The sequence below is a fragment of the Medicago truncatula genome, chromosome 8 (assembly GCF_003473485.1).
Source record: "Medicago truncatula cultivar Jemalong A17 chromosome 8, MtrunA17r5.0-ANR, whole genome shotgun sequence".
Classification (NCBI taxonomy): domain Eukaryota; kingdom Viridiplantae; phylum Streptophyta; class Magnoliopsida; order Fabales; family Fabaceae; genus Medicago; species Medicago truncatula.
The window spans coordinates 43,338,399-43,362,748 of NC_053049.1; the positions used below are offsets into that span (position 1 = coordinate 43,338,399).

General features: G+C 32.9%; 3 protein-coding genes across 3 annotated transcripts; all 3 read left to right on the forward strand.

Moving 5' to 3' along the window:
- The first annotated feature begins 4,747 nt into the window (after positions 1 to 4,747).
- LOC11436239 (mitogen-activated protein kinase kinase kinase 3) lies at positions 4,748 to 9,629 on the forward strand. The gene is made up of 11 exons (XM_003630226.4): positions 4,748 to 5,303; positions 5,850 to 6,389; positions 6,703 to 6,790; positions 6,947 to 7,009; positions 7,143 to 7,303; positions 7,391 to 7,466; positions 7,919 to 7,978; positions 8,100 to 8,207; positions 8,313 to 8,537; positions 8,700 to 8,803; positions 8,914 to 9,629. The coding sequence occupies exons 1-11, from the start codon at positions 4,888 to 4,890 to the stop codon at positions 9,176 to 9,178; spliced, it is 2,106 nt and encodes a 701-aa protein (XP_003630274.1). The 5' UTR covers positions 4,748 to 4,887; the 3' UTR covers positions 9,179 to 9,629.
- Positions 9,630 to 15,623: 5,994 nt separating this feature from the next.
- Positions 15,624 to 19,422, forward strand: LOC11437218 (ras-related protein RABC1). The gene is made up of 7 exons (XM_024773753.2): positions 15,624 to 15,809; positions 15,904 to 16,074; positions 16,145 to 16,213; positions 16,573 to 16,638; positions 17,350 to 17,471; positions 18,448 to 18,576; positions 18,848 to 19,422. Exons 2-7 carry the CDS (start codon positions 15,939 to 15,941, stop codon positions 18,950 to 18,952), a joined length of 627 nt encoding a protein of 208 aa, XP_024629521.1. The 5' UTR covers positions 15,624 to 15,809; positions 15,904 to 15,938; the 3' UTR covers positions 18,953 to 19,422.
- Positions 19,423 to 19,730: 308 nt separating this feature from the next.
- On the forward strand, positions 19,731 to 22,409 carry LOC11427574 (uncharacterized). Its single transcript, XM_003630229.4, has 3 exons — positions 19,731 to 20,143; positions 21,803 to 21,941; positions 22,034 to 22,409. The coding sequence occupies exons 1-3, from the start codon at positions 19,778 to 19,780 to the stop codon at positions 22,216 to 22,218; spliced, it is 690 nt and encodes a 229-aa protein (XP_003630277.1). The 5' UTR covers positions 19,731 to 19,777; the 3' UTR covers positions 22,219 to 22,409.
- Positions 22,410 to 24,350: the final 1,941 nt, after the last annotated feature.

A 24,350-nucleotide genomic window follows, 5' to 3' on the forward strand; every position in this document is an offset into this window, starting at 1 on the left:
ATTGCTCTTCACACATTTAGTTTGATTGAGAAACACAAATAATCGAAATTTTAAAGAACTGGCTGCAGTTAACTACGATGAAAACTTCGACAGTTAACTGCCGAGGAATTTTAAATCTGAAATTAAATAAGGAAATACACCTAAATTTTCCCTTAGTTAAATTTAATTATTTACTACATGATTCTTTTTATAACACTGTTGATTTCATTCATATAATTTCGTTGTCATAAATGAAGAAATATGAGATCATAGAATTACATATTCAATCACGTTTATTACTAATAGTAGAAAAGAAATTTTATTTGTACAAAAAAAAGGGTTAGTCAAACCGATGACAAACATTTTTATTTTTTGTTGTTGCGTTTTTCATGTTACATATTCGATCATAGAATTACATATTCGATCACGTTTAATTACCGATGACAAACATTTTTTTTTTGTTTTGTTGCGTTTTTCATGTTAATTAAAGTAATAATATCTGAAATATTAGTATAAAGTAATAATAGGTTAGTCAAACATATGAATAATGACAGACATCAATGAAATTGATTGCTAATAATTATAAATTTAATTATTCTATCATTTGTAACGTTTTTGTTGTTGCATTTTTTTATTGAATCATCATTTTAGATCCATTAACTACCGATTGCAGATATTATTCATCTCTTATATTTCTTCATTTATTGCAACAAAATTATATGAATGAAATCATAAAAATAATTATGTTTAATTCCTTAAAAGGATTAAAGAATTATATTTAATTAAGGAAAATTTAGGTGTAATTCTTTAAAATTTTGGCAGTTAACTATCGAAGGACATTTGAGTAATTTACTCGTGTTTTTCAGCAATACCAAATGTATCAACAACAATACTCTTGCAACTTTATCAATTAAAATTAGAAAACCCCTTGTACCGTACATCTTCTTTAACAAATCACCTGAAGCAAAAACAAACAAAAAAAAAACCATAAAAATTGATGTATACTTCATATGTTTTATGGAGGGAGTTTTATATTTGATTAGTAGAAATTGTGTGATTTTATCTCAATTGGTAGAGATATTGTATAATATGTATAAGGGTCGAGTTCGAATCTCAGACACTCTAATTCTCTCCATTTAAAATGTGCGAGCTTTGGTCATTAGAATATTTGGAAGAAAAAAAATTGACCAAATAATGAGATAATTATAAGTTGTTTTAGGCAAAAAAAAAAAATTGTTTTAAATTATAAATGTTTTTTTTGTCAAGTAGTCTAGTGGCTAGAATTCACCTTTTTAAAGGTGAATAAGTGAGGTGTCCGAGGTTTGCCCCTGCATATAATAATGCATGTCCCTGCAAACTGAGCTAGACTCATGGAGACGAAATTATAAATGTTTTACAATACTAATAAATCATTAATATTTTTTGTTGAAAGAATAAATCATTTTTTTTTTTGACAAAAATCATTAATGTTATTTTCCTTGTTATATATTTAACTATTTATAACTTTTTATTTTTTTAATTCTTTAATTTATCTTTTCAACACCGTTAATGAAATATAATTTTGTAAAATTACTCATAATTTCTTTCTCATACACAGTTGATTATATTTCTCAACATGTGTGAAATGATCAAAATGATTTATATTTAGGATAGATGAAAGTATTAAACTAACTACTTTACCAATTCAACTACTTAATTTTTTTTAAAGCTAAACCAACCCGCCTGCAACTGTTTAAGTATGAGTCTTGTTAACCAGTGCTCCTGGGACGGTGGCACTAGTTAAGGAATTTATAAATAGAATTTTCTGTTTTGGAAATATAAACTGTCACTTTTATTAAATAATAATACATCACTTTTTAATAAAAATTTACTTCGTTTGGTGCTTAACCAATGTCACTAGTTAACATTCTCCTTTAAGTATTAATGACTTTTTTGATAGAATTTTTATAACGACTCTTTTCATTTTATTTTATAACATAATTAAGGTACAATATACTTTGTACCCGTAAAAGTTTAGGTGCGGTATTCTTTTTGAATAAATTAAATACAATAGTTGATGCTACAACTCATGAATATGTTTTCTTTTTGTCGTATTGTTGAAGTGGTAAATATGATTGAAACTCATACAAATTATAAGGTCTCGAGTTTAAATTCAAATGAAAATGATCAATTTAAAAACATTGATATTTTCAGTTGTGCTAGGTAATATGACAAGTGATAAAAGTTTATCTCATAAAAAAATAGATTTAGAGATTAATAGAGAGAAAATTATTTAGAATAGTGATTGATAAAATATGATATACATGTGTAAATATTTTCTCTCTTATTTTATTTTTTATATTTGAAGCCAAATTGCAAAAAAGAAATGGGTGAATGTTTACAACATATAATCTAGATCTTTAAGGATGAATAATGGACCAGACCACCAACACGAATACTGATCCACATCCTACAACTCAGTGCATCAAATCAAAAACCTTTACGGTCATTTCTAGCCAGCAATTTGTAGCGCCAATCATAAAGAGTGACTCGAATAAAACAGTGGTGCATAACCAACATGCACATTGGAGCCACTAATAATAAAACAAACAATAATATCTGCTTGGAAAATCATTCAAACCAGGGAAAAACACCCAGACCTGAACCCAAACCAAACCTAACAGACCCAAAAGGGTTGAAATGACGAAGCAGCCAAGTGGCGTTGGCGTATGTATCATCCAAATATGGTCCTGAAGCAACAAACAGAGTAGTTGTGAAAGAAGCTTCGAAAAACATTGATTACAACGACGAACCATCGATCACTAAAGTGAGTTTGATGTAACGTCATGAAGAGCAGGCCACGATGAGCGTGGTGAGGCTCGACACCGATGATTGATAGGGATGTTAATCCACAAGGGCGATCACACTACCCTTTTCTGGATCTGCATCTTGCCGAGAGAAATTGAATTTGAGTGGGGGAAGGATAGCAACGTTCGATGTTTAAGAGAGAAATTGGTTGTTTTTTTCAATGAGAGAGAAGTGAGAAAGAGACTTTTATGTCTCTCTTATATGTATGTATTATCAACAAAGAATCAACAATTCTTAATAATATATTGGTAAGACCGAACAAAAGTTTTGTTAATTGCATTTTCAGGCAAACCAATCCGATTGTCACCAATTTACTTTGTACATTTCAGCTTATGAAAAACACAAAAAACAAAACGAGACCAATATAAATTTGGTCAGTTTGGAGATTTTTGGACTGAAAACCAACCAACCATTGCACCCTTACCGATAATTACCCACAAAGAAACTCTAACTAGCTCATAGGGAGAGGCAGTGTGTGTTTGGTTGTGCAACGACGAGATATGATTTTGAAAAAATTGATTTTGTAGAATTGATTTTGGTTAAAAAGTTGAATATAAAGTGATTTATGTTTGAATACTTCAAAACAGAATTGATTTTAATGAAAACTGGTGTTTGAATAATCAGAAATGATATTTGAACAACCATTTTTTGACAACTTTCTCTCTCATACTCACATTTTGTTTTTACTTTTTCTCTCTATTGTTTTGGTTTTTGTGTCAATACTCATATTTCTTTGTATATTTAGATTGTCTCACAAGTTGTCAACAAAAATGATTGTTCAAATAACACTCCTCTTGAATATTTTGCATTAAAATTGCTTTTGAATGTGTGAAAGACCAAAATGAATTTTAACATGTGTGAAAATAAAAGTTACGAGCTATGTGAAAAGCAATTAAATTCAAGGGCAAAAGAGAGAAATTGATGGAAGCAAAACCAAACATATACGTAATTAACTCCATATCAAAGTAGTAACTCACTCATTAACCAATCAATGTATTTATATTACTTTATACGATGTTCCAGAATAAAAAAATATAGTATAACTATCGCAAATTATTTTAAAGAAATGTGAAAGAGTCTGCCTTTTTTTAATAAGGAAGGCCTATGCATGCCACTGCACTTAATTAAAAAGATTTGATTAGAGACTAATAGAATTTCATCCTTTTAAAAATCGAAGGAAACAGTGTTTTGAAATATGAAAAAAACAAAGATGTTTACTTAAGGAAGATTAGATTAGATTAGATAGATAAATGTCCATCAAACAACCATTTTTGTATTGTATACTACTCCAACCTAATGAATCATGTTCCATTCCATGTCCCAAACCCAATAGACACGCTTTGGCCACGAGCTAGCGGAGTCTAGCAATAAAACCAAAAAGCAAGTAAAATGATCAGTACTTAGCAAACTTAGTTAACGTGACTCAATCACATGGATCAAGTCAATAAACCACAACTTACCACTAATACTATATTATAAATCTGTAACTTCAATATATTACTAGCAAGTCGCAAACCTTTTTTACCTCAACATTGATATATAAATATCTTATCTTATTTATATGAATTCATTCAATGAATATAGAAAAGAATAAGTCAAGTGGGTGAGGCTGAGGCCTGTTCTTGATGTCCATTCTGGCTCCAGCGCATGGAATCGGTAATAAAGCACATTCACCAATGTCGATTCTCACAAGTACTATTACCAGTACAACTATAACTAACGGAGAGATTAGACACGGTTGGTTGTTAATGTTAACAGTGTTAGTTTGTGGACGTTAATATCACTCACTGGTTGCTGATTAGTGAGTAATTAATTAAAAACAAAGTAGCAATAATCAATCTCTAATCCATTTCTCCTTAGCTGTAATGGTCCCTCCAACGTTTTGTCGTTTTCTTCACCTTATACAAAAATCACACACTAGCTACACCATAACATAACTCATTCATGAATCATATAATCTCTTTCTCTTTCTCTCTCTCTCTCTCATAAAGACAACACTGCTTCTGCTATAACTAACTATTTGTTGAAGTTTTTCCTCTTCTCTCTAAAATCAGTTTTAGAATGCCGGTGTGGTGGAGTAAAAAGTCGTCAAAGAATAAACAAGAGCGTAATAACATCAACAACGAAGAAGAAGACGATGAAGAAGAACAAACACGTGGCGGTGGTGTTCTTCAATTCAATTTCATGATGAAATCACCGATCAACGCTATAAGAAACAACGGCGATATTAAGAAGAAGAGCAACTGTAACAATAAGAAGAAGCCCAAGAGTTTCGATGAAGTTTTCAATCGGAATTCACCGAGGACTAGCAGGGAATTTGATGGCGGCGCCGCCACCGAAAAGCAAGGAGTTCCGTTGCCGCTACCTGTAAACTCCGATCAGGCTTTGGGATCCTTTTCCGTCTCTGGTTCTAGCGTCAGTTCTTCTACCTCTTTCGATGATCATCCAATTTCACCTCATTTCATTTCTAATAATAGGTAATTTTATTTACCTTTTTTTTTTCTTTTCAATTTGTATTCAATATTCATTCATCTTCTTAACCTCACTGTTAATCGTTTTTTCCTTTATTGTTTCAATTATTGATTGATCTACTATTAGGTTAATTGGAGATTTGGGGGTTTTAGTTTCCTTTTGTTAATTTGATGTTAAAAGTTTAAATTATCCCTTTTAGACTTCATTTAATGACTTATTTAGGGAAATTTAAGATTTTAGTTTTGTTTTTTTTTGGTTACAAGATTTTAGTTTTGTTTGATCAACAGATTTGTTAATTTTAGATTGTTTTTTTGGTACAAAATTTTATATTTTATTTATGCAGGTTATATCCATCTCGCAGTTTTTAGTCAATAATCATAGTGAATTCAACTGTATATAAGATATATGCAATATATGCACTGATACAATTATTATATGTACACTAGTTTTAGCATTGATTACTATACATAGAACTGAAAGAATATGAAATGTTCAGTTTAGTTCTTTACTCAATCTTCTGCTTGACGAAACCATGCTATTCGTTTTTGTAGAGGACAAGATGAAGTGAAGTTCAATGTGAGGTCAAGAAGTCCAGGTCCTGCGTCAAGAGGACCTACCAGCCCTACTTCGCCTCTTCATCCAAACGCATCAAGAGGACCCACTAGCCCTACATCACCTCTTCATCCAGCCGCGTCAAGAGGTCCCACTAGCCCCACATCACCTCTTCATCCAAATGCGACGAGAGGACCGACCAGCCCTACATCACCTCTTCATCCAAATGCGACGAGAGGACCGACTAGCCCTACATCACCTCTTCATCCAAATGCGACGAGAGGACCTACTAGCCCTACATCACCTCTTCATCCAAGGTTGCAGGGTTTGAATCTTGATTCACCTACGGGAAAGCAAGACGACGGAAGGAGTCAATGTCACCCATTGCCTCTTCCACCAGGATCTCCAACTAGTCCTTCTTCCGCTCTTTCCAACACACGGTCACCGTTCGAAAACAGTAGCCCTAACCTCTCCAAGTGGAAGAAAGGAAAGCTTCTTGGCCGGGGAACATTTGGGCATGTTTATCTTGGATTCAATAGGTAATAATATTGTTATTATTTTTAGTCTTCTAACGATCGGAATTCATTATCAATACTCTTTTGGGGCAATGTCAAACAGCTTTTTCTCATGTATTTGTATCTTTCATTCCGGGGATGTCTTAAGACAGAATTGTGGTTTCTGCTCTTGTCCTTCTAAATACGAAAATGCCACTTGTTAGCTGTTACTGCCAATAGAAAATTGATGTTATATGGCTATCATAATTACTTCATAGCCTTGTTTTAGTCTCTCCCCAAATGTCAATATCTTGACAAATTACTGAGACATTTGTTATTCTAATTTTATGCATCATAGTGAAAATGGACAAATGTGTGCAATAAAAGAAGTCAGGGTTGGCTGTGACGATCAAAATTCAAAAGAGTGCCTCAAACAACTTCACCAGGTAATTATAGTATTTTTATGAACATTTATACATGATGCATCAGCACATATAATTATACTATTGCAGTTTATCTTTGTACAGTTGCATTGAACTTTAATAAGTTCAAATGTAATTTTGTTTTCCGTAAGGTATGACACATTCTCCATTTGATTGCAGGAGATAGATTTGCTTAATCAGCTTTCGCACCCAAATATTGTTCAATACCTCGGGAGTGAACTGGTATGCTAGTATATTCCAAGTTTAGAATCGTTTAAGCCAAGTATATACTTATTGTTGCTTTGTGCACACTAGAAGAGAAACTGAATAATGACCGTAGTCATGTGTTTATCTAATATACATGCCATGTTTTCAGGGAGAGGAGTCACTTTCTGTTTATTTGGAATATGTCTCTGGTGGTTCTATCCATAAATTACTTCAGGAATATGGCCCATTCAAGGAGCCTGTTATCCAAAACTACACCAGGCAGATTGTCTCTGGACTTGCCTATCTACATGGGAGAAATACAGTACACAGGTAATTTGGTTATTCCTGCTCAATTTATAATGTGGCATTTAAGCAACTTCAATTCTCATTTAATTTATCATGTTTTCATTTTGGCAGGGATATCAAAGGGGCTAACATACTAGTTGATCCTAATGGTGAAATCAAACTAGCAGACTTTGGAATGGCTAAACATGTAAGTTCGTCTGATTCTGCAAACAACAAATTGCTTCTAGCTCACTTCAAAAGTAATTGGCATTTATTGTTTCTGGCACAGAAATATAGTTTAACCACCCCCATGATGTAGAATTAGTTGAGAGTTGTTGAACAACACACTCTCTTGCTCAAGGTTAAAAAGTTGCAATTCTACTAATTCTGAGAAGATATCTCCCTCTCTCTCATGGATGCACATGGCTGACATGAGAGTAAGCACACTTACGACTCGCACATATGATGGATGCATGCATTGCAATTACACGAAATCCCTCCCTCTTCAGTGTTTTTTTTTTTTTTTTCTCTCTCTCTCTCTATAATAGGATTTTAATGGTATGAAGAAAAAGTAATCTGGATCACTTAAGTAAATAATTTATGTTTAGATTGATTTCCGAGTTATGGTGAATTTTCTGAGATTTTATTTTTCTGGAACAGATAACTTCTGCTGCCTCAATGCTTTCATTCAAAGGAAGTCCGTACTGGATGGCACCTGAGGTGAGTTTTTTTTTTCTTTCTTCCATTCTTGAATCACGAAATATCTTTCCAAGTAAGCATATTCTTCCCTCTTCTATCTCACCATAACAATTGTATTGTATTCAAATGTTGTCTTTCTTAGGTTGTAATGAACACAAATGGATATAGCCTTCCGGTTGATATATGGAGCTTGGGTTGCACACTTATTGAGATGGCAGCGTCAAAGCCTCCGTGGAGTCAGTATGAAGGGGTAAGATTGGATATTTCAAAGCTAACCCTCGTGTGTATGATCCTGTTTGATGATTATGATAGACCAATATTTTTTTTTTTTTTTTTTTTTATGTTGTATTGACAGGTAGCTGCCATATTTAAAATTGGGAACAGCAAAGATATGCCTATAATTCCTGAGCATCTTTCAAATGATGCGAAGAATTTCATTATGTTATGTTTACAGCGAGACCCATCAGCTCGTCCAACAGCCCAAAAATTACTAGAGCACCCTTTCATTAGAGATCAATCAGCAACAAAAGCTGCAACCAGAGATGTTTCCTCTTACATGTTTGACGGAAGCCGAACACCGGTAAGTGTTTGCCACTATTTTTTTTCTTTGAAAATCTGCATACTTTACTTTTTACATGCAAATTATGTTTATAAATAATCATTATAAATTATGATGAGAACCTCTCAGGACGGGAGCTTTGTAGCTGGATTGCACTTTCTTATTATTTGTGTCTGTTTGCAGCCTGTTTTAGAGCCTAATTCCAATCGAAGAAGTATAACTTCATTTGATGGAGACTATGCAACAAAGTCAGCTATTGCAGCTCCACGTACAACAAGGAGTCCAAGGTAAAATATCCAGATGATGTTGAATATAACTAAGGCATTAGTTTGCATTTCAATATATACTTCATGTTTGTAGTATTTAGACTAACATATTTTGTAATTCCCTTGTTTAGAGATCACTCAAGAACGATCACATCTTTACCGGTATCTCCCTCTTCAAGTCCATTGCGACAATATGGACAGGAACATAGGAGTTGTTTCTATTCTCCTCCTCATCCATCTTACACAATTTTGGGACAAAATAGTTACACCTTGAATGATACACCCTCTTATCCAGTGAGATCGAATGCACCGTTTACTCTTGATCCTTGGCATGAAACATCTAGATACAAAGCCCATACACCACCTGGTGGATCTCCAAGAATGAGATTCATTTGAGTTGATTGTAAATACATCCAGGTTTTCCTAGCATGCTCTGTTGTATGTGGTTGCACTTCAATTTGTACTCTGAAGCACAAACTCCTGCCCAAAAGATTTTGGTCTATTCCTTATACATTGGAACCAGATCACATAAGAAATGAGGGGGCCTAAGCTCTCGGTGCATTGGACTGGGGAGACCTTGTTGTTTGTATCAATTTCTTGATTACTGTATAGGAAATGTACTTTGTGTTTGTAGTAACTTTTATGTTGTATATTGTTAGTCAATGACAGAAAAGAAGAAAAAAAAATTCACACCCACTTTTTTCATTTTATATCAGGATTCTACTTGAGTGGATACGTGTATGGTTTGGTGTCAAGACATTATCACATGAGAGTGAACAAAATTGACTTGATAGAGCCATTGTACCGAATGTCCTAAATATCTGAGTAAATTGTGGTTTTAATTATATGCATTATAGTTAAGGTTATTATTTTTATTTAATTGTACAGTCACACAGTATGTAGCAGTGTATGTGGTCTGAATGCAAGTTGAAGTAGACTTTATTATTGTTTCAATAAGTTCATAAAGAAGTCCTACTGTACCTTTCCGCCGACAGAACAAACAAAAACTTTGTCCTTATCATCCAGAAAAAGTCCCCAAACGGATCATTTGTCCTCGGTGAGCACCAGTTTGCCAGGGCGCAGCCAATTCAGCTTCGGGGAACAGGTTGGATGATAGAACACGTTGGTTTTCCCCTAGTTTTACCCCTTGCAGCCTGACCCAACACTCTTTTCCACCGCGACTTTGGAGGGGAAGAAGAGAAAAATATAGAGAAATGCTAGGGTCACATCCACTGACATACTATTTTAACACATTCAAATGATAATTAGCCACATCACCCACTTATTTTAATTCCTTGACACGTTAGTTAAATGTTATTTTTTTATTTATTTTTATTTTACTGGAACACATCCTTCTCGTTGAACTTCAAGCTCATTCCTCTTCTCCTTCTCTTCTCTTCATGTCCACCGCTCCTTTTTTTTTCTTCTTTTTTTCTTTTTCCGTGTCAAGTTTTGTTGTCATTTTCGTCAATCTCTCTCTCTCTCTCTCTCTCTCTCTCTCTCTCTCTCTCCCCCTCCCTCCCTCCCTCCCTCCCTCCCTCCCTCCCTCCCTCTCTCTCTCTCTCTCTCTCTCTCACTCACTCACACACACACACACAGGTATGGTTGTGAGCTATGAATATCTCAAATAAATCTTCACACCCTCTAATATATATGGTTGTCGTAGTAATTGGTTCTTAAATAAGATTTGTCCAAGTGAGATCAATTTTTATTGATTTTGTTGGGGTGAAGATTTTACGATTCAGATTCAGTAAAATTTGATTTGTTTGATTGAAAAAAAATCTGAAGAATGCTTTTGTGCAGTGTATTGAAAGGGAAAACTTATATGAAGAAGACTTGGTCCCTGTTTGGTTTCACGGCCACCAACCGCAAACGCACGTTTACAGTCATCCACCGTGATTTGACTGAGATTGGGGTTGTTTGAATCTCAGCTATGTAAATGATTCTGAATCTTGAAATCGATTCTAGCTGAAGCATCATTTTGTACCTTTTGCGTTTCCCTTAAATCAATTCTAAAGTAACCTCAAGCAATATGTCAATTTTGCCCTCTTTAATAAAAGGAACTTTGCTGTGTATAGTGACGATCTCTTCCTTCCTTCAATTCATACACATCAGCTATCATGTCATTTTCGTATTGCAAGACAGTAAGTTTTTGTGTCAATGTTAGAGAAGATATGACTCCAAAGCCAAAGACCCCCCCCCCCCCCCCCCTTTTTTTTGTTCAAAAAATTTGGAAGTCCTTATCGTTATCCCTTATTTAACGAATGGATCACCCCTTTCATTTATTTAATAAACTAAACCAAAATAATTATAGATGTTGAATCACGAAAACATGGGAAAAGAAGCATAATAAAAAGTGTTTTTACGTCCTTAAAAAAATGCTTTTAGGCCCCGTTTGGATTGGCTTATTTTGAGCTTATGTGGGCTTATCTACTCTCATAAGCCTTTTTAAAGGTGTTTGGGTAAATAAATAAAAATGGTTTATCATAGCTTCATAAGCTGCTTATGCCATATTTCAATAAGCCTAAATTTTCAGCTTACCCTCCGGCTTAACAAGGAGCTGATGAATTTATGTGACCTCCTTCGATTCTCTCTAGATCCACTTTTTCAAAACATATATTTTAATTATAATTATCTTTGACGGTGCATAAGTAACAAAATTGCTATATACTTATCTTACTAAAGTAACACACGTAACTAAGATTTTTATTATTAAATTTTGTGAAGGAAGATTTTTATTATTTTTTATACGTAACAAAATGAAACTGAATAGAAAAAACAAACTTAACTTGATATTTTTTTTAAGGACAAATATTGATTATACTATATATATAATTATAATTAATATATTATAATATTTTTTACATCTTGATTAATTTTATCAAAAAAAATCTTGATGATTGTGGTTCGATTCTCTGATTTTTTTGTTACATTAAAAATATTTAAAATTTTAATAATTGCTTATTAATGTCGCATCCAAACACTTCTATTTATGTAAGTACTAAACATATCCAAACATAAATAGCTTATAAAGTATAAGAGCTTATGATATAAGCTCTAATGCTATAAGCCCTAATGCTATAAGCATCTATATAAGCTGTTTATCCAAACGGGACCTTAGTTTTTAATTAAAATTGGGTTAATCTTTAGGTTATATTTGTATTAATTATTTTTAAGTTGAAAAAAAATTATTTAAAAAATGATATACAAAATTTTAAATATTTTACAAAAAAAAAATAAAAAAAATTGATCCACAAATATATACACAAATATGTTAAAACTTAAAACCCATTTCGGTCATTTATGCATCCAAAAGCAATTTTGACACCGAGTATCCAAACAACATTTTTCATACAAAGCACTTTTGTTGTGAGGATATCCAAACATAAATCACTTCATATTAAACTCACTTTTAACGAAAATCAATTCTATCAAAATTAATTTTTTCCACCGCACAACCAAACACACACTTAGAGAATGAAAAAAGTATGGTTACGTCCCAAAAAAAATAAATCATGTCCATGTGTCTTTTGTTTTGCTCTATGAAAGCAAACAATTTCTGACGTTATGAAAGACCAGGTTCATTGAAAGTTGAGTGCAGAAGATGAAAAACTAAAATCTAATTTAATAATAAAAATAAAATAAATAGAAACACTCATAAGGTTGAAACCGGTTTGTCGGTAAAATGTTGATGACATGGAGGATTATTATTGGATGTGTTAAAAGAGTGTGTTAGTTGATGTGACCCTAGCATTTCTCAAAAATATATACAAATCTTACAACGACGTAATATTTATGATTAATATATACACACAAATCTTAATTTATTTGTTTTGTTTAAAAAGGCTAAGCAAATATATTAATAATGTCCCGTTTGAATTGACTTATTTTGAGCTTATATGAACTTATCTACATCCATATGTCTTTTTAAAGGTGTTTGAGTAAATCAATAAAAATAGCTTATTCCAATTTCATAAGCTGCTCATACTATATTTTAATAAGCTCAAATTTTGAGCTTAACAATATGCTTATTACGGAGCTTATACAAATAGTAACCTGCTTCGATTCTTGGCTCCACCTTTTTTCCAAGCGTATATTTTTATTATTATACTAGTTATCTTTTCCTGTGAAGATAGCTATGTACTTATCCTTTTAGAATAATAACACACGTAACTTATCTTTTTAGAGTAACACATGTGACAATCATTTTTTTGTTTTTGTTTTCGAATAACATGTAACAATCATTATTAACAATGAAAATAACAAACGTAGCTTGTTTCTTTTCGGCTTAATACGTTCTTTGTTCTCTTAACTTATTTTAATTTCTCATTTTGGTCTATTAACTATTAAGTGTTTCAATTTGATTCCTTAAGTCTTCTGCCGTTTACTATTTTCGTTATCTCTGTTAGTTTTTAACCTTAAATGTCTAAGGTGAAACAATATTAAAAGTAGTCTACCATAGACCTTATTAATTTTATGAATTTTACGGTAAACTATCAACACTTAATTTTACTTCCTTTTCTTCATCTCTTAATTAGGGATGACAATTGGACCCAGCCCCGCAACCCGCTTTCGTAGATCCGGACTTAGATATGGGTAAATACACGCAAATTTGAATGGATATGGGCACAGGTACGGGAACTGTACTACCCTATCCTGCAACCCGCATATATGTAAGAGTTATGCTATATAGCACGACACAATTGTCGCACCATATGCACCAAGATATTTACTACTTGCATTTTGTTTCCTAATTAATTAGTGGCTCCCTTCATGATTTCTAGCGTTTTGTTTTTTAATTCTAGTATTTTGTTTTAACTAAAAAATGATTAAAAAAACAATTTTTAATATTTTATATGTTTCTATCCGTAAAGCAGTGATGATGGATGTTCAAATCTAAATCAATATAACAAGAAAAAATATAAAACGATATATATTAAAACCGCAAATCGATCTAAAAGAATAAAAAACTACATAAAGCCGAATATTATCGCTTTTAATTTGAGATCGAGATTTAAGGATGTTGAAGGTAGGGTGTGGCTAGGTGTTATGTGTAGCGCGGGGGGGGGGGGGGGGGGGGTCTTTTTTTGGTGTTTATTTTCGCGTGCTTTGTCTATACACGACGCCTTTTGTTTGTATTTTATGAGTTGATTTGAATTTTTTTGGATCACGGTTTAATTTCAATTGTGGTGTTTTTTATTGTCTTTTCATGGTTAAAGTGCGGGTAATGGGTGCGGGTATGATGGATATGAGAAAGGGCACTAAAGTTGTTGACCACGAGGGTACGGGCTCGGGTACATGCATTTTTTACAAACACGGGTATGGGGATGGGTACGATAGTACCCTGCCTATTGGGTACCCATTGTCATTCCTACTATTTATCATCTTCAACAACAATGTTTAGACTATTTATTTACACATCTAATGTTAATTTTGTCTTATACGAATATTGATAATATTTTTTTATGAACGAATATTGATTATATATATATATATATATATATATATATATATATATAATTATAATTAATATATTATAATATTGTTTTTTACATCTTGATTAATTTTGTCAAAAAATTCTTGATAATCTGATTCTTTGATTTTTTTTATGTTAAATTAAAAATATTTAAAAATTTTATAATTGTTTCTGTAATGTCACATCCAAACACTTCAATTTATGTAAGTACTTTTAAGTGTACATATCCAAACATAAAGAGCTTATCGAGTATAAGAGCTTATGATGTAAGCTCTAATGTTATAAGCCATAATGCTATAAGCATCTATACAAGCTGTTTATCCAAACAGGGCCTAAATCAAAAAAGCCGCCATGTGCTAGAGGAAACTTAAAAGTTTAATAATTACAAAATACAAACCACGCTACAAACTCAAAAATTACAAAGCATTTTGAAACAACCTCTAAACCGCCATATTGATTGGGTTTAACCTCCGAATTGAGTAATCAAAATCGAATAAAATATAATTCGATTTTAACCACCATAAAGTTTGGAGTTTAACCTTTTATGCTAAAGAAATATGCTATTACATCTTGTTATGAAAAAAAATTCCGTTACATTCCTTCCAAATGATATAAAGCACCGAAATTCAAATGATGTTAAAAGCTCGACAAGAATTATTTGAAAAGCCGTTGAAATCCCTAACCAATCAACAATTAGTAACCACAATCGACCATATGACACATAAAAATAAATGGTCCCTGTCCTCCATAAAGCCGCATTCCGCCGAACAAAAAGTTTCACCGTCCCCCAAAATATGACGCCTAAACAAGTTATCCTTGGTTGCTAATCGATTCAGAAACAAACACCGAATAAAAATGTTAACCTTGAGTGGCACCGCCTTGAGCCACAACACATGATGGAAGTTGTCATTGCGAACAACTTTAGCAGAAGTCAAGTTACCATAAACACTTTTAACCGTATATCGTTGGGAAGAATGGATCTTCGAACCCATCGGTCTACCGCTCCAACCTACGAAACAACATGAGACAACCTATCTGCACTCTCCCTCACTAAATCATCCTCCCACACAAACAATCTCATGCGCCATTTCCACACCTCACCGATAACCTCCCAACCTAAAAAGTGTATCTCTGCAACGGTGATTAATTTATTGTCTACCAACTCAAAAAGCCTAATTAAACAAGCTTCTAAAGTGGATCTATCAAGCCACGAGTTCTTCCAAAACAACGTAGACATCCCATCTTTCTATTGTTTTTTTTGGAATAAAAATATATATAATGATACTTTTTTTTACAGCTACATACATGACATCCTATTAATTAAGTTAATCATATATATTTTTTTTACGTGGATTGAATTAACCATCTAAAAAAATTAATCATATTTTTGCACGGAGTAATTATAGGTCGAAGAAACATGCTTGTATAATTGTGGGAGGGGGGATGCTTGTTGGTAAAGCAAATGCATGTTAGTAGTTTCTTTCTTTGCTTCTTGATAGACACTAATATTTGTGCTGCTGAGATTCATTCCTTTCCTTTTCATTTCATTGGGTACTATACAAATCGCTATCTCAATTATCACTCTTAACATTTTTCATGAAATGAAATCATCGATGCTTATTAATGTGTATGTGTGTGTGAACAGAACAAAATCAGAATCAGAAAAGTGGTTGGTTTGCAATGGATTCGAGTTCAGGGCAGCAAGAATTCGATTATATGTTCAAATTGTTAATGATTGGGGATTCTGGTGTTGGCAAAAGTAGTCTTCTTCTCAGATTCACCTCTGATGATTTTGATGATCTCTCTCCCACCATTGGTTCGTTTCCTTTATTGATTTAATTCTATCTATATGCATGCACTCTGTGATCTCCTACTATCTACCACAGGTGTTGATTTTAAGGTCAAATATGTCACGATAGAGGGTAAAAAGCTTAAGCTTGCCATTTGGGATACTGGTATGTATGCTTATTATTCATTTTCCTTCTTTATTTATACCATTTTCAAATCCTTTTCCATTAGATTAGAGTTTTATTTATTTTCAAATCCATCAACTTTTACCAATAATTAATCTCTCTGGAGAACCTGACTGACCACCTTTAGCGGGGTCTTTCTTTGAGCAACCACATTTTTTCCTATCCACGTGGCTCGAACTGAGACCATGCTTAAGGGATCCAAATCCACTTTCACTTGGAACAATGTAATTTTGGCTATTAGATTCGAGACCAATTGTATATATGCGCGAGATCTTTTAAATTGTCTGCCCAATACCCTATTTGATTGATATTGTACTTTTTTGTTTTACTAAATAATGCAGCTGGTCAGGAGAGATTTAGAACACTGACAAGTTCTTACTACAGAGGGGCTCAAGGAATCATCATGGGCAAGTTTCTATTCTTCCTTTTTTTTGCCTCTGAATTCTTCCAATAGTACATTTATTTATTGTGTTATGTGAAATGCCTCAGAATATTGATGACCATGATATATTCAGTGGATAGAATTGAATGCCATTGCTGTGTTCTTGTTAAGATGACACTACTTAAGATGTATTCTGTAATTTGCTTTGAATTATTTGTTTTTTGAGTAGTGCTAAGGCCAAAACTACTTCATGTTTAAAGCTTTTTTGTTGCCTCACAAAATTTTAAGCACATGGTTAAATATTTACCTAAATTAATTCACATTTTACATTTTTTAAGTCATTTTTCTGACCTCTGCTGGGAATGTTTGCTGACCCGATGATGATATTGGCCACTTCTATATCCATTCTTATCAAATTGAGGCTTTAATGATTTAGATCCTTGTGAGAGTTGATATCATTCATATTGATTGGGAATATCGGCCAGTATATCGTGGAAACAACTGGTTTGTTAGCGAATTGATCTTTCATCTAATGATCTGTAATATTCATCGGCCAACTTGGACATTGTTAGTGATAGGGTTCTCTGCCAAAATGACTGCAATATTTGTATTAGATGCAATCTGTTTAATGATCTTTGGAGTTGGAAGATGTCCTTTTCTTTAAGTTGATGCGTGTTGAAAATTTAGTTTTGGATTACCTGATTACCTCTATATTTTGTTCCCAAAACTGATGCAGTTTATGACGTAACACGGCGAGAAACATTTACAAATCTCTCTGAAATATGGGCAAAGGAAATAGACCTTTATTCAACAAATCAAGACTGCATGAAGATGCTTGTTGGAAACAAAGTAGATAAGGTATTCCTTTAAGAATTTTACGTCAAATAATATCTCGTAATATTGCCTTGTATTTAAATCATGTCAGTGAATATGTTTGAGTACAAAAATTTATGCATGTATTTTTTGGCTTGCCTAAATAATCTATGTTCCCCATATATTTATGTACGATGTCCATTCCCGAGTTGTTCAAAATCTATGTCATTCCAACGCTTTAAAGTTTTCTTCCTTATAGAGAACTTGGAATTCAATCTTTACCAAATTTTGGTTAGGTCAATAGTTTAAAATCTTTCTAAGTAAATCGCAGATCGCGGAAATAAACGGTCTATTCAAACAATTTATGTATTTTCATTTTAGAGAGTACTGCAGAAGGAGGGTGAGACAATTTTTGACAATTCTGCTTATTTAAGGTGTTTTTGGATGAAGTATAGCACTGTAGTTTTTATTAGAAGTTTCTTCCTATCCATATGTTATGGAATTAAGTTGTTTTTCTAGTTTGCATTTGGTTATCAGAATGTTTCTGTAGGAGTTTCTTTTACATATTTAGAGGTTGGAGAGCTCGGTTGATCTAATGTACTTGTTTTTTTCTTTCTTTTGTTTTGTGCTTTCGCTTATGGTTCTTCTAGCATGATTGCTTATCCCTCCGGAAATGTTAAATTTTAGGAAGAAAAAAAAATTGAATATCATTAGAGGAAAGTGTATTAAACACTTAAGTAAAAGAAGACAAGGAAGAAAGTTTGTTTGCATCCTTTCATGTGGTATTTAATTTAAGTATATACAAATCATGAATTGTATGGACTCCATTTTGGACTCTCAGTTTTACAATTCTAGCTTCTATTGTTGAATGAGTCTAGTCAGCTGCACTGTGATCACATTTGTTTCTAAGTCTGACTTCTGCATTATATCAGAGCTTATTGCTGATAGTTTTTTTTTTTCTTGCATTACATTAGAGGACTTGACATGTGTTGGTTATATATGTTTGTGCTTGTATTTTCAGGAGGGTGATAGAGTTGTGACAAAGAAAGAGGGAATAGACTTTGCTAGGGAGTATGGTTGCCTATTTATTGAATGCAGTGCTAAAACTCGAGTAAATGTGCAGCAATGCTTTGAAGAGCTTGTTTTGAAGGTATGTTAACTGACATACATGCAGATTTACTAACCTTATTTTGGTCAGTAGGTGTGTGAAACATAGGTTCTCTACGTGTGTAACCATGTATATTAGAAGACGGAAATGTTTAATTGAAAAATGAGCCTGTGCAATTTCGGGAAAGGAGTATTTTTCACACAAATTCAATGGCTGACAATAAATGGATTGAGATACTAGTTTAATGCTTTATTTAATTTGTGATGAACAATAGCTGATGGTGACTAGGTTTTTTTTCTTTGGTTGCATGCAGGTTCTTGATACACCTAGCCTTTTAGCCGAGGGCTCTAAGGGAGTAAAAAAGAACATTTTTAAGGACAAACCTCAGTCTGATGCATCCGCCAGCGGTTGTTGCTGAAGCTATTTCACTCGGAAGCTGCATTTCAAGAATCACGGTCTCCAAGAGAAGGGCATTGTGTCCATTTTCATGGATTTCTAACATAATTTGCTGGTTATTTTAGCATATGCAGAAGCCATTTCCAGTTTTTTAGGTTCCAACTTCCTGTTTTGTCTTGAATATGTAGATGTAATATAGTGACGACGGTCGTCTGCAATTTCTTGAGACTTCTTGTTTTTCTTTTAGTCGAACATTAATTTCATGTGAAGACCTGTAAAGATGTGCTCCGAGTGTTGATGTTGCCGAGCTTGAGCAAAATAGTAAAAGCAAGCACGAAAGATAATCAAATAATAAGATTTGAACATATTGGACAAGTCTCTTGTCATCTTAATGTGCTCTAATTTTAAGAGTTTGTATTTATTTACTCACATAAGCACTTGTGAGAAGGGATAGAGCTTCTAATATTTCTAGTGCAGAGCTTTTTTATGATACATGTTTGAAACCTGTACATCCCATTTTTCTTTTGTTCTTATTTATTTTGCTGCATCTGATTTGCAACACATTGTTGTTGTCTAATTGACACCAAATATTTCTTTATATGAGACCTTAATTTTGAGCTGACATTATTTTGATTTTATATTTTTGAGAGGGTTTATTTTGATTGGTATTATACTCTACATAAACCTTATTTATTTATATACAAATAAATAAATTCTCCTAAAAAATATATTTTGATATAATTTTAAAATAAAAAATGTAATATTGAAGTATTCTGAAAAAATAAAAAAAAAAGCATTGAATATTTTGATAAGGAGGTAGAAAGCAAAATATCAGAAGTGAGAAGGTATGGTAGGTGCATGCAGAGCAGTAGCAGCACCACCCATTTCCCATCTTCCGTTGCGAAATCCTAAAACCATCAGAATTAAGAATTCTTGTCATCAGAACAAAACCAAAGCTTTCAGAGCTCAACTTTCAAATAGACGCTTGTTCCTTTTCTCTATTCCCCTCTCTAGTTTCATTTTCCTTCCTTTTCCTGCGTTTTGTGAAGGTGACAGTGTCATTTCACAAGAGTATGACCCGGTAACTCGTTCTGAAAGAGATGCAAGTGCTTTAATCTCACAAAGAGTTTCTCGTGGTGTTGAGTTGTTGGAGAAAGGTAGAGAGTTGCAGGCTCTTGGTGACTTCAATGGCGCTCTTCAATACTTTTCTCAGGTTACCCAATATCCTTTCATTAGGTTCTTGCTTGTTTATCTTCAATTCGGTAATGGATTATTGGATTGCTCTTGTTCATGTCTTTCATTATTCGTTTTTTCTTTTTCCTTTTCTGACAATACATAAACATTTATGAGACTGTTTACGAGCTTGTGAAACCAACCTCTAGCTTATAGGAAAAAGAATTTGATTTAATTTCATCTAAAATAGACACCTATGTGATACGCACTTATGTTACAAGCGCTTAATTAAGATTGAGATGTAGTAGATGTCACCATATCAATTTAGAAGTTAAACTATCATAAGCTGTTTTTTGAAGTTCTTCCAAACACTCACACAAGTGTTTGGGTCATAAGATCAGCTCGAACAAGCTCTCTTCCAAACACCCGTTTTTAATAGAGTCGCCCAAAAGTAAATCAATATTTGCTATCCTAGTTAAGTTTTACTGCTAGTATTAGCAAATTAATGTTTGAAGAGAAAAATTTACCCCTCTTATTCTTCAACTCTGTTGGTTGTTTATCTTTTATAAGGTTATGTTGTTTAATTGTCAGCGGCACTGTTCATTGCATGAGTTCATGCAATTCCAGTTGCATCTTTGTTCACATGAAATGCAAATCATGCTCTTATATTCCTCTGATGACAAGTTTATATTTATAGATTGGAAGAGATAAGTGGTGTAAGAGGTTTGTGAAATATAAAATGGTAGATGAGAGATTTTTTTTTTTTTTTTTTTTGAGAGAGGTAGATGAGATATGAGGGCATGTTGAGCAAGATGATGAGTTAATCTTGACCAAATAACCATACATAGATGACTAAAATTTAACTTAAGAAAAAGCAATCCATGTCTGTTTATATGGCCAAGATTAATTCTTTTCATACTCTTACATTTAACCTTATATACTCTTACATATATGTGTGTGTGAACTTATAAACTATATGTATGCTTATGGCTTTATGTATATGCATATGTTTGCACACACATGTATGATGTATGGATAGATAGATACTCACACTCAACATGCTACTGAAGAACATGGTATGCAGTAGCTTTTGGAATTTCGAAAAAACAAACCGGCATCACTACCCGCCAAATTTTTTGCAGAGGAACAGCTTTATAATACTTGTATTTGTATGGACTAAAAATTGTAGGCAACCATGTTTTGTTCTACATCTGAAAGTTTCAACTTTCCCTGTCTAAAAAACACAACAGACACCACTCGAACTAGGAATGAGGCAAAGATGTCACACAATGGCTATATTGTGAAGCAATTATATGTAGAGTGTCATTCAAAGTTCATACCAAGAATTGGGACTTTACTAGAGTTCAGTTTCAAACAAATGTAATATTGTTCTGTCAATGTAAGAGTGTATTATTTTTTGGAATCACTAGAGATAACAGAAATATATAATAAAACTGATTTTAGAGGCCTCGTGATATGGAAAGTTCTCATAGGAATTTCCACTCATCCACCTTGCAACTTCATGTGGCTAAATTAAGCCTTGTTCATACATGGACTTCTCGGGTACGAAATGAGCGACGTCAAATAGGTTCATTTTGTATTTGGTGGCTCGACCTGATCTATTTCATGGCATCACATGTCACACTCTAACCATCAATAAGTTTATGTTCATATTCTAACATGCTACCTGTTTTTGTAGGTGATTGAAAGCTACAAAGACCTAGCATTCTCTGAGTATGCAAGGGTAGGAAGAGCACTAGCCCTATATGAAATTGGTGACAGAGAAGAAGCAATAGCAGAGATGGAAGACGTTTCAATATCACTAAAAGGGTATCCAGGTAAGTTCAATTTCATAGCACTTTCGCAATAAAATCACGCTGTAGAAAAAAAATTATCGCTTTTCTCTAATGCTATTTTTTCTCTTGAGCAGAAGTACATGCAGCTCTTGCAGCAGCCTTATATGCAGATAAGCATGCTGCGTTGCTTGCTGAAAACCAGTTTACAATTGCAACTCTTCTTGATCCTCATTTTACAGATCTTTCATATGTTAGAGACACAAAGCACTGGCCTCCGAGTTTGATTAGTTCTCTGCAGCATTTCATTACACTATCTTAAGACCTTACATTATATTTATACGTTTTGTTTAACACATACTTTAGCAGTTATATGAAAACTTTCTCAGGTTTGGACCTTTATTACAACTTCAAATGTATACCCTTGTTTTTTTTTTTTTTTTTTTACATTAATTTCTACTTCAACTCTTGTGATTCTGAAATGTAAATCAACTGTGATTTTTTTCTTTCTTTCTTTCCATGTTGTCTTTGATGTTGCATGGGAAGGTGGTATTTCCCAGAATTTATAATATAGTAGCTTCTAATTGAAGCAAGTATAAGCTAGTATTTGTTCAACTCTAATGTTAAATTGTTCTATTACCTGCCTATTGGGAAAAATGTGCACCTCGAGTTATCATTATTAGGATTGCCAAAAGAATTTTTTAAATATGATCGGAGGAGAAAAAGATAAAAAATAAAAGAATAATTGAAACACGAAATTGTTCTCGTGTTTAATGAAATTGCTGAGTGGATGTGACTCCGTTTTTACCTCTATTTATGTTGAACCGCAAATGTTTCTAGTTAGCGGAAGAATAAAAGTCATCATTTTGTGATTATTTCAAACCATCGACCTTATAAGTTATAAACCCTTCTCATTGTAATTTGTACAAAATCTGCAGCCAGACATTTTTACATGTTGAACCTTTCAGAAGTTTTGTTTGTGCATAAAGTTACAGGAAGATTCGTCCATGGAAAGAAATCGAATAGACATCAAATGCAATTTAAGCAAGCCTAGCCTAACTAAGATTAAGGCACCGGCATCAACTTCAGACAGTTAATTTGAACTAAGCTATTATAAAACCTTTGTTTGGTATCATTCATCACTCAACTCTTAACAATATTCTAAATTTAATACAATACGAAATAAAGTGTTTGAACATTGATCCATCGCAAAATCAACCAACGTAACTTGGTTTTTTGTTAAATAAGGAAGTGTCTCGTTTTACTTTGCAATTTAAGCTCAATTGACACTAAGCTGAGGCAAAAGCTATATCATGCATGTATTATTATACACCCATGCTGCAACCGCTACCATCCATTTCATTATTTATTCCTTTTCTTAATTTGACTGAACAGTGAAAGATAAATGTAGATTCTAAATTAATCTTTCAATCGAGGATACATGTATCCTTAATATACTGAAATGGCTTCCATTATGGGTATTAAACCAATAGTGGTTTATACAAGCTAAATCTTCTAATCGATAATTTGGCTAAAAAAATAATTTAAAATTCATTAGTTTTTTTGTTTCGCTATCAAGATCTTTGTTTTTAGCCAAAACTTGAGAAACATTTTTTATTTGATTCTCATTGTCATTTATTGTTTTTCTATTCCTACGATTGAAACAAGTTAGAATTCTCAATTCTCTAGGGCGTCTAGTGGACAAAAGATTTTCAGGAACAAACAAATCATAAAGATTTTTATCTTTATTTTCTGTTATCTTTTGATCAACACGACTTTTTTTTCCAACTCCAACTTTTTCGCATCTTACACTTATGAATCAACGGTAGTCTTATGGTTTGATATATAAGAGATTGTTCATGCTTTTTTGTAGGCAGGCGAATAGTTTCAATAAAAAATATTAGTCTTTCCTTCAAGTCCTGAGTGTCCCTACATTCTGTATAACAAAAATCCTTCGTAATTGAATCAACGAGCATTTCTATATCTAGCTCTAGCTTTTTAATCGACATTATTACAATTTTTTTTAATTTTTTCATTATAAGCAAGAGACAAAATAAGTTGGTATTATCCATTCCTATTTCTTGGTCGGAACTATCCCTTTAGATCGGTCCTGTATTTAGAATCTGATCTGTTATTTATAATAGTATGAGCGAGATTTAAGATCTTTATCCACTGGACTCATGTATTCTTTCGTTGTTAACTCTAAATTATCTTGTCCATAAAGCTGCAAAACAGAAATTTATTGGTAAAATTCAAGGATTCATCTTATATGCATAATAAATTTTGAAAAGAACCTAAAATCCAAGAATAAGGAATTTATTATTCAGTATAGAAGTCTTTTTCCTCTTTACATTCATTCCCATCCAATTGAAATACTTTGTAAATAGAGATATCGCCTATTATATCCAAAAAAAAATAAAAAAATCTACATGGGTTGTAATTATAAGAAATTGC

Excerpts from the sequence above, each read along its gene's own strand:
- LOC11427574 (XM_003630229.4), top strand. The coding sequence starts at position 19,778 with ATGGTAGGTGCATGCAGAGCAGTAGCAGCACCACCCATTTCCCATCTT. Across the intron at positions 20,144-21,802 it reads CTCTTCAATACTTTTCTCAG|GTGATTGAAAGCTACAAAGA; the intron begins GTTACCCAATAT and ends CTGTTTTTGTAG. Across the intron at positions 21,942-22,033 it reads ATCACTAAAAGGGTATCCAG|AAGTACATGCAGCTCTTGCA; the intron begins GTAAGTTCAATT and ends TCTCTTGAGCAG.
- LOC11436239 (XM_003630226.4), top strand. The coding sequence starts at position 4,888 with ATGCCGGTGTGGTGGAGTAAAAAGTCGTCAAAGAATAAACAAGAGCGT. Across the intron at positions 7,010-7,142 it reads AATACCTCGGGAGTGAACTG|GGAGAGGAGTCACTTTCTGT; the intron begins GTATGCTAGTAT and ends CCATGTTTTCAG. Across the intron at positions 8,538-8,699 it reads TTGACGGAAGCCGAACACCG|CCTGTTTTAGAGCCTAATTC; the intron begins GTAAGTGTTTGC and ends GTCTGTTTGCAG.
- LOC11437218 (XM_024773753.2), top strand. The coding sequence starts at position 15,939 with ATGGATTCGAGTTCAGGGCAGCAAGAATTCGATTATATGTTCAAATTG. Across the intron at positions 16,075-16,144 it reads TGATCTCTCTCCCACCATTG|GTGTTGATTTTAAGGTCAAA; the intron begins GTTCGTTTCCTT and ends TATCTACCACAG. Across the intron at positions 16,214-16,572 it reads GCTTGCCATTTGGGATACTG|CTGGTCAGGAGAGATTTAGA; the intron begins GTATGTATGCTT and ends TAAATAATGCAG.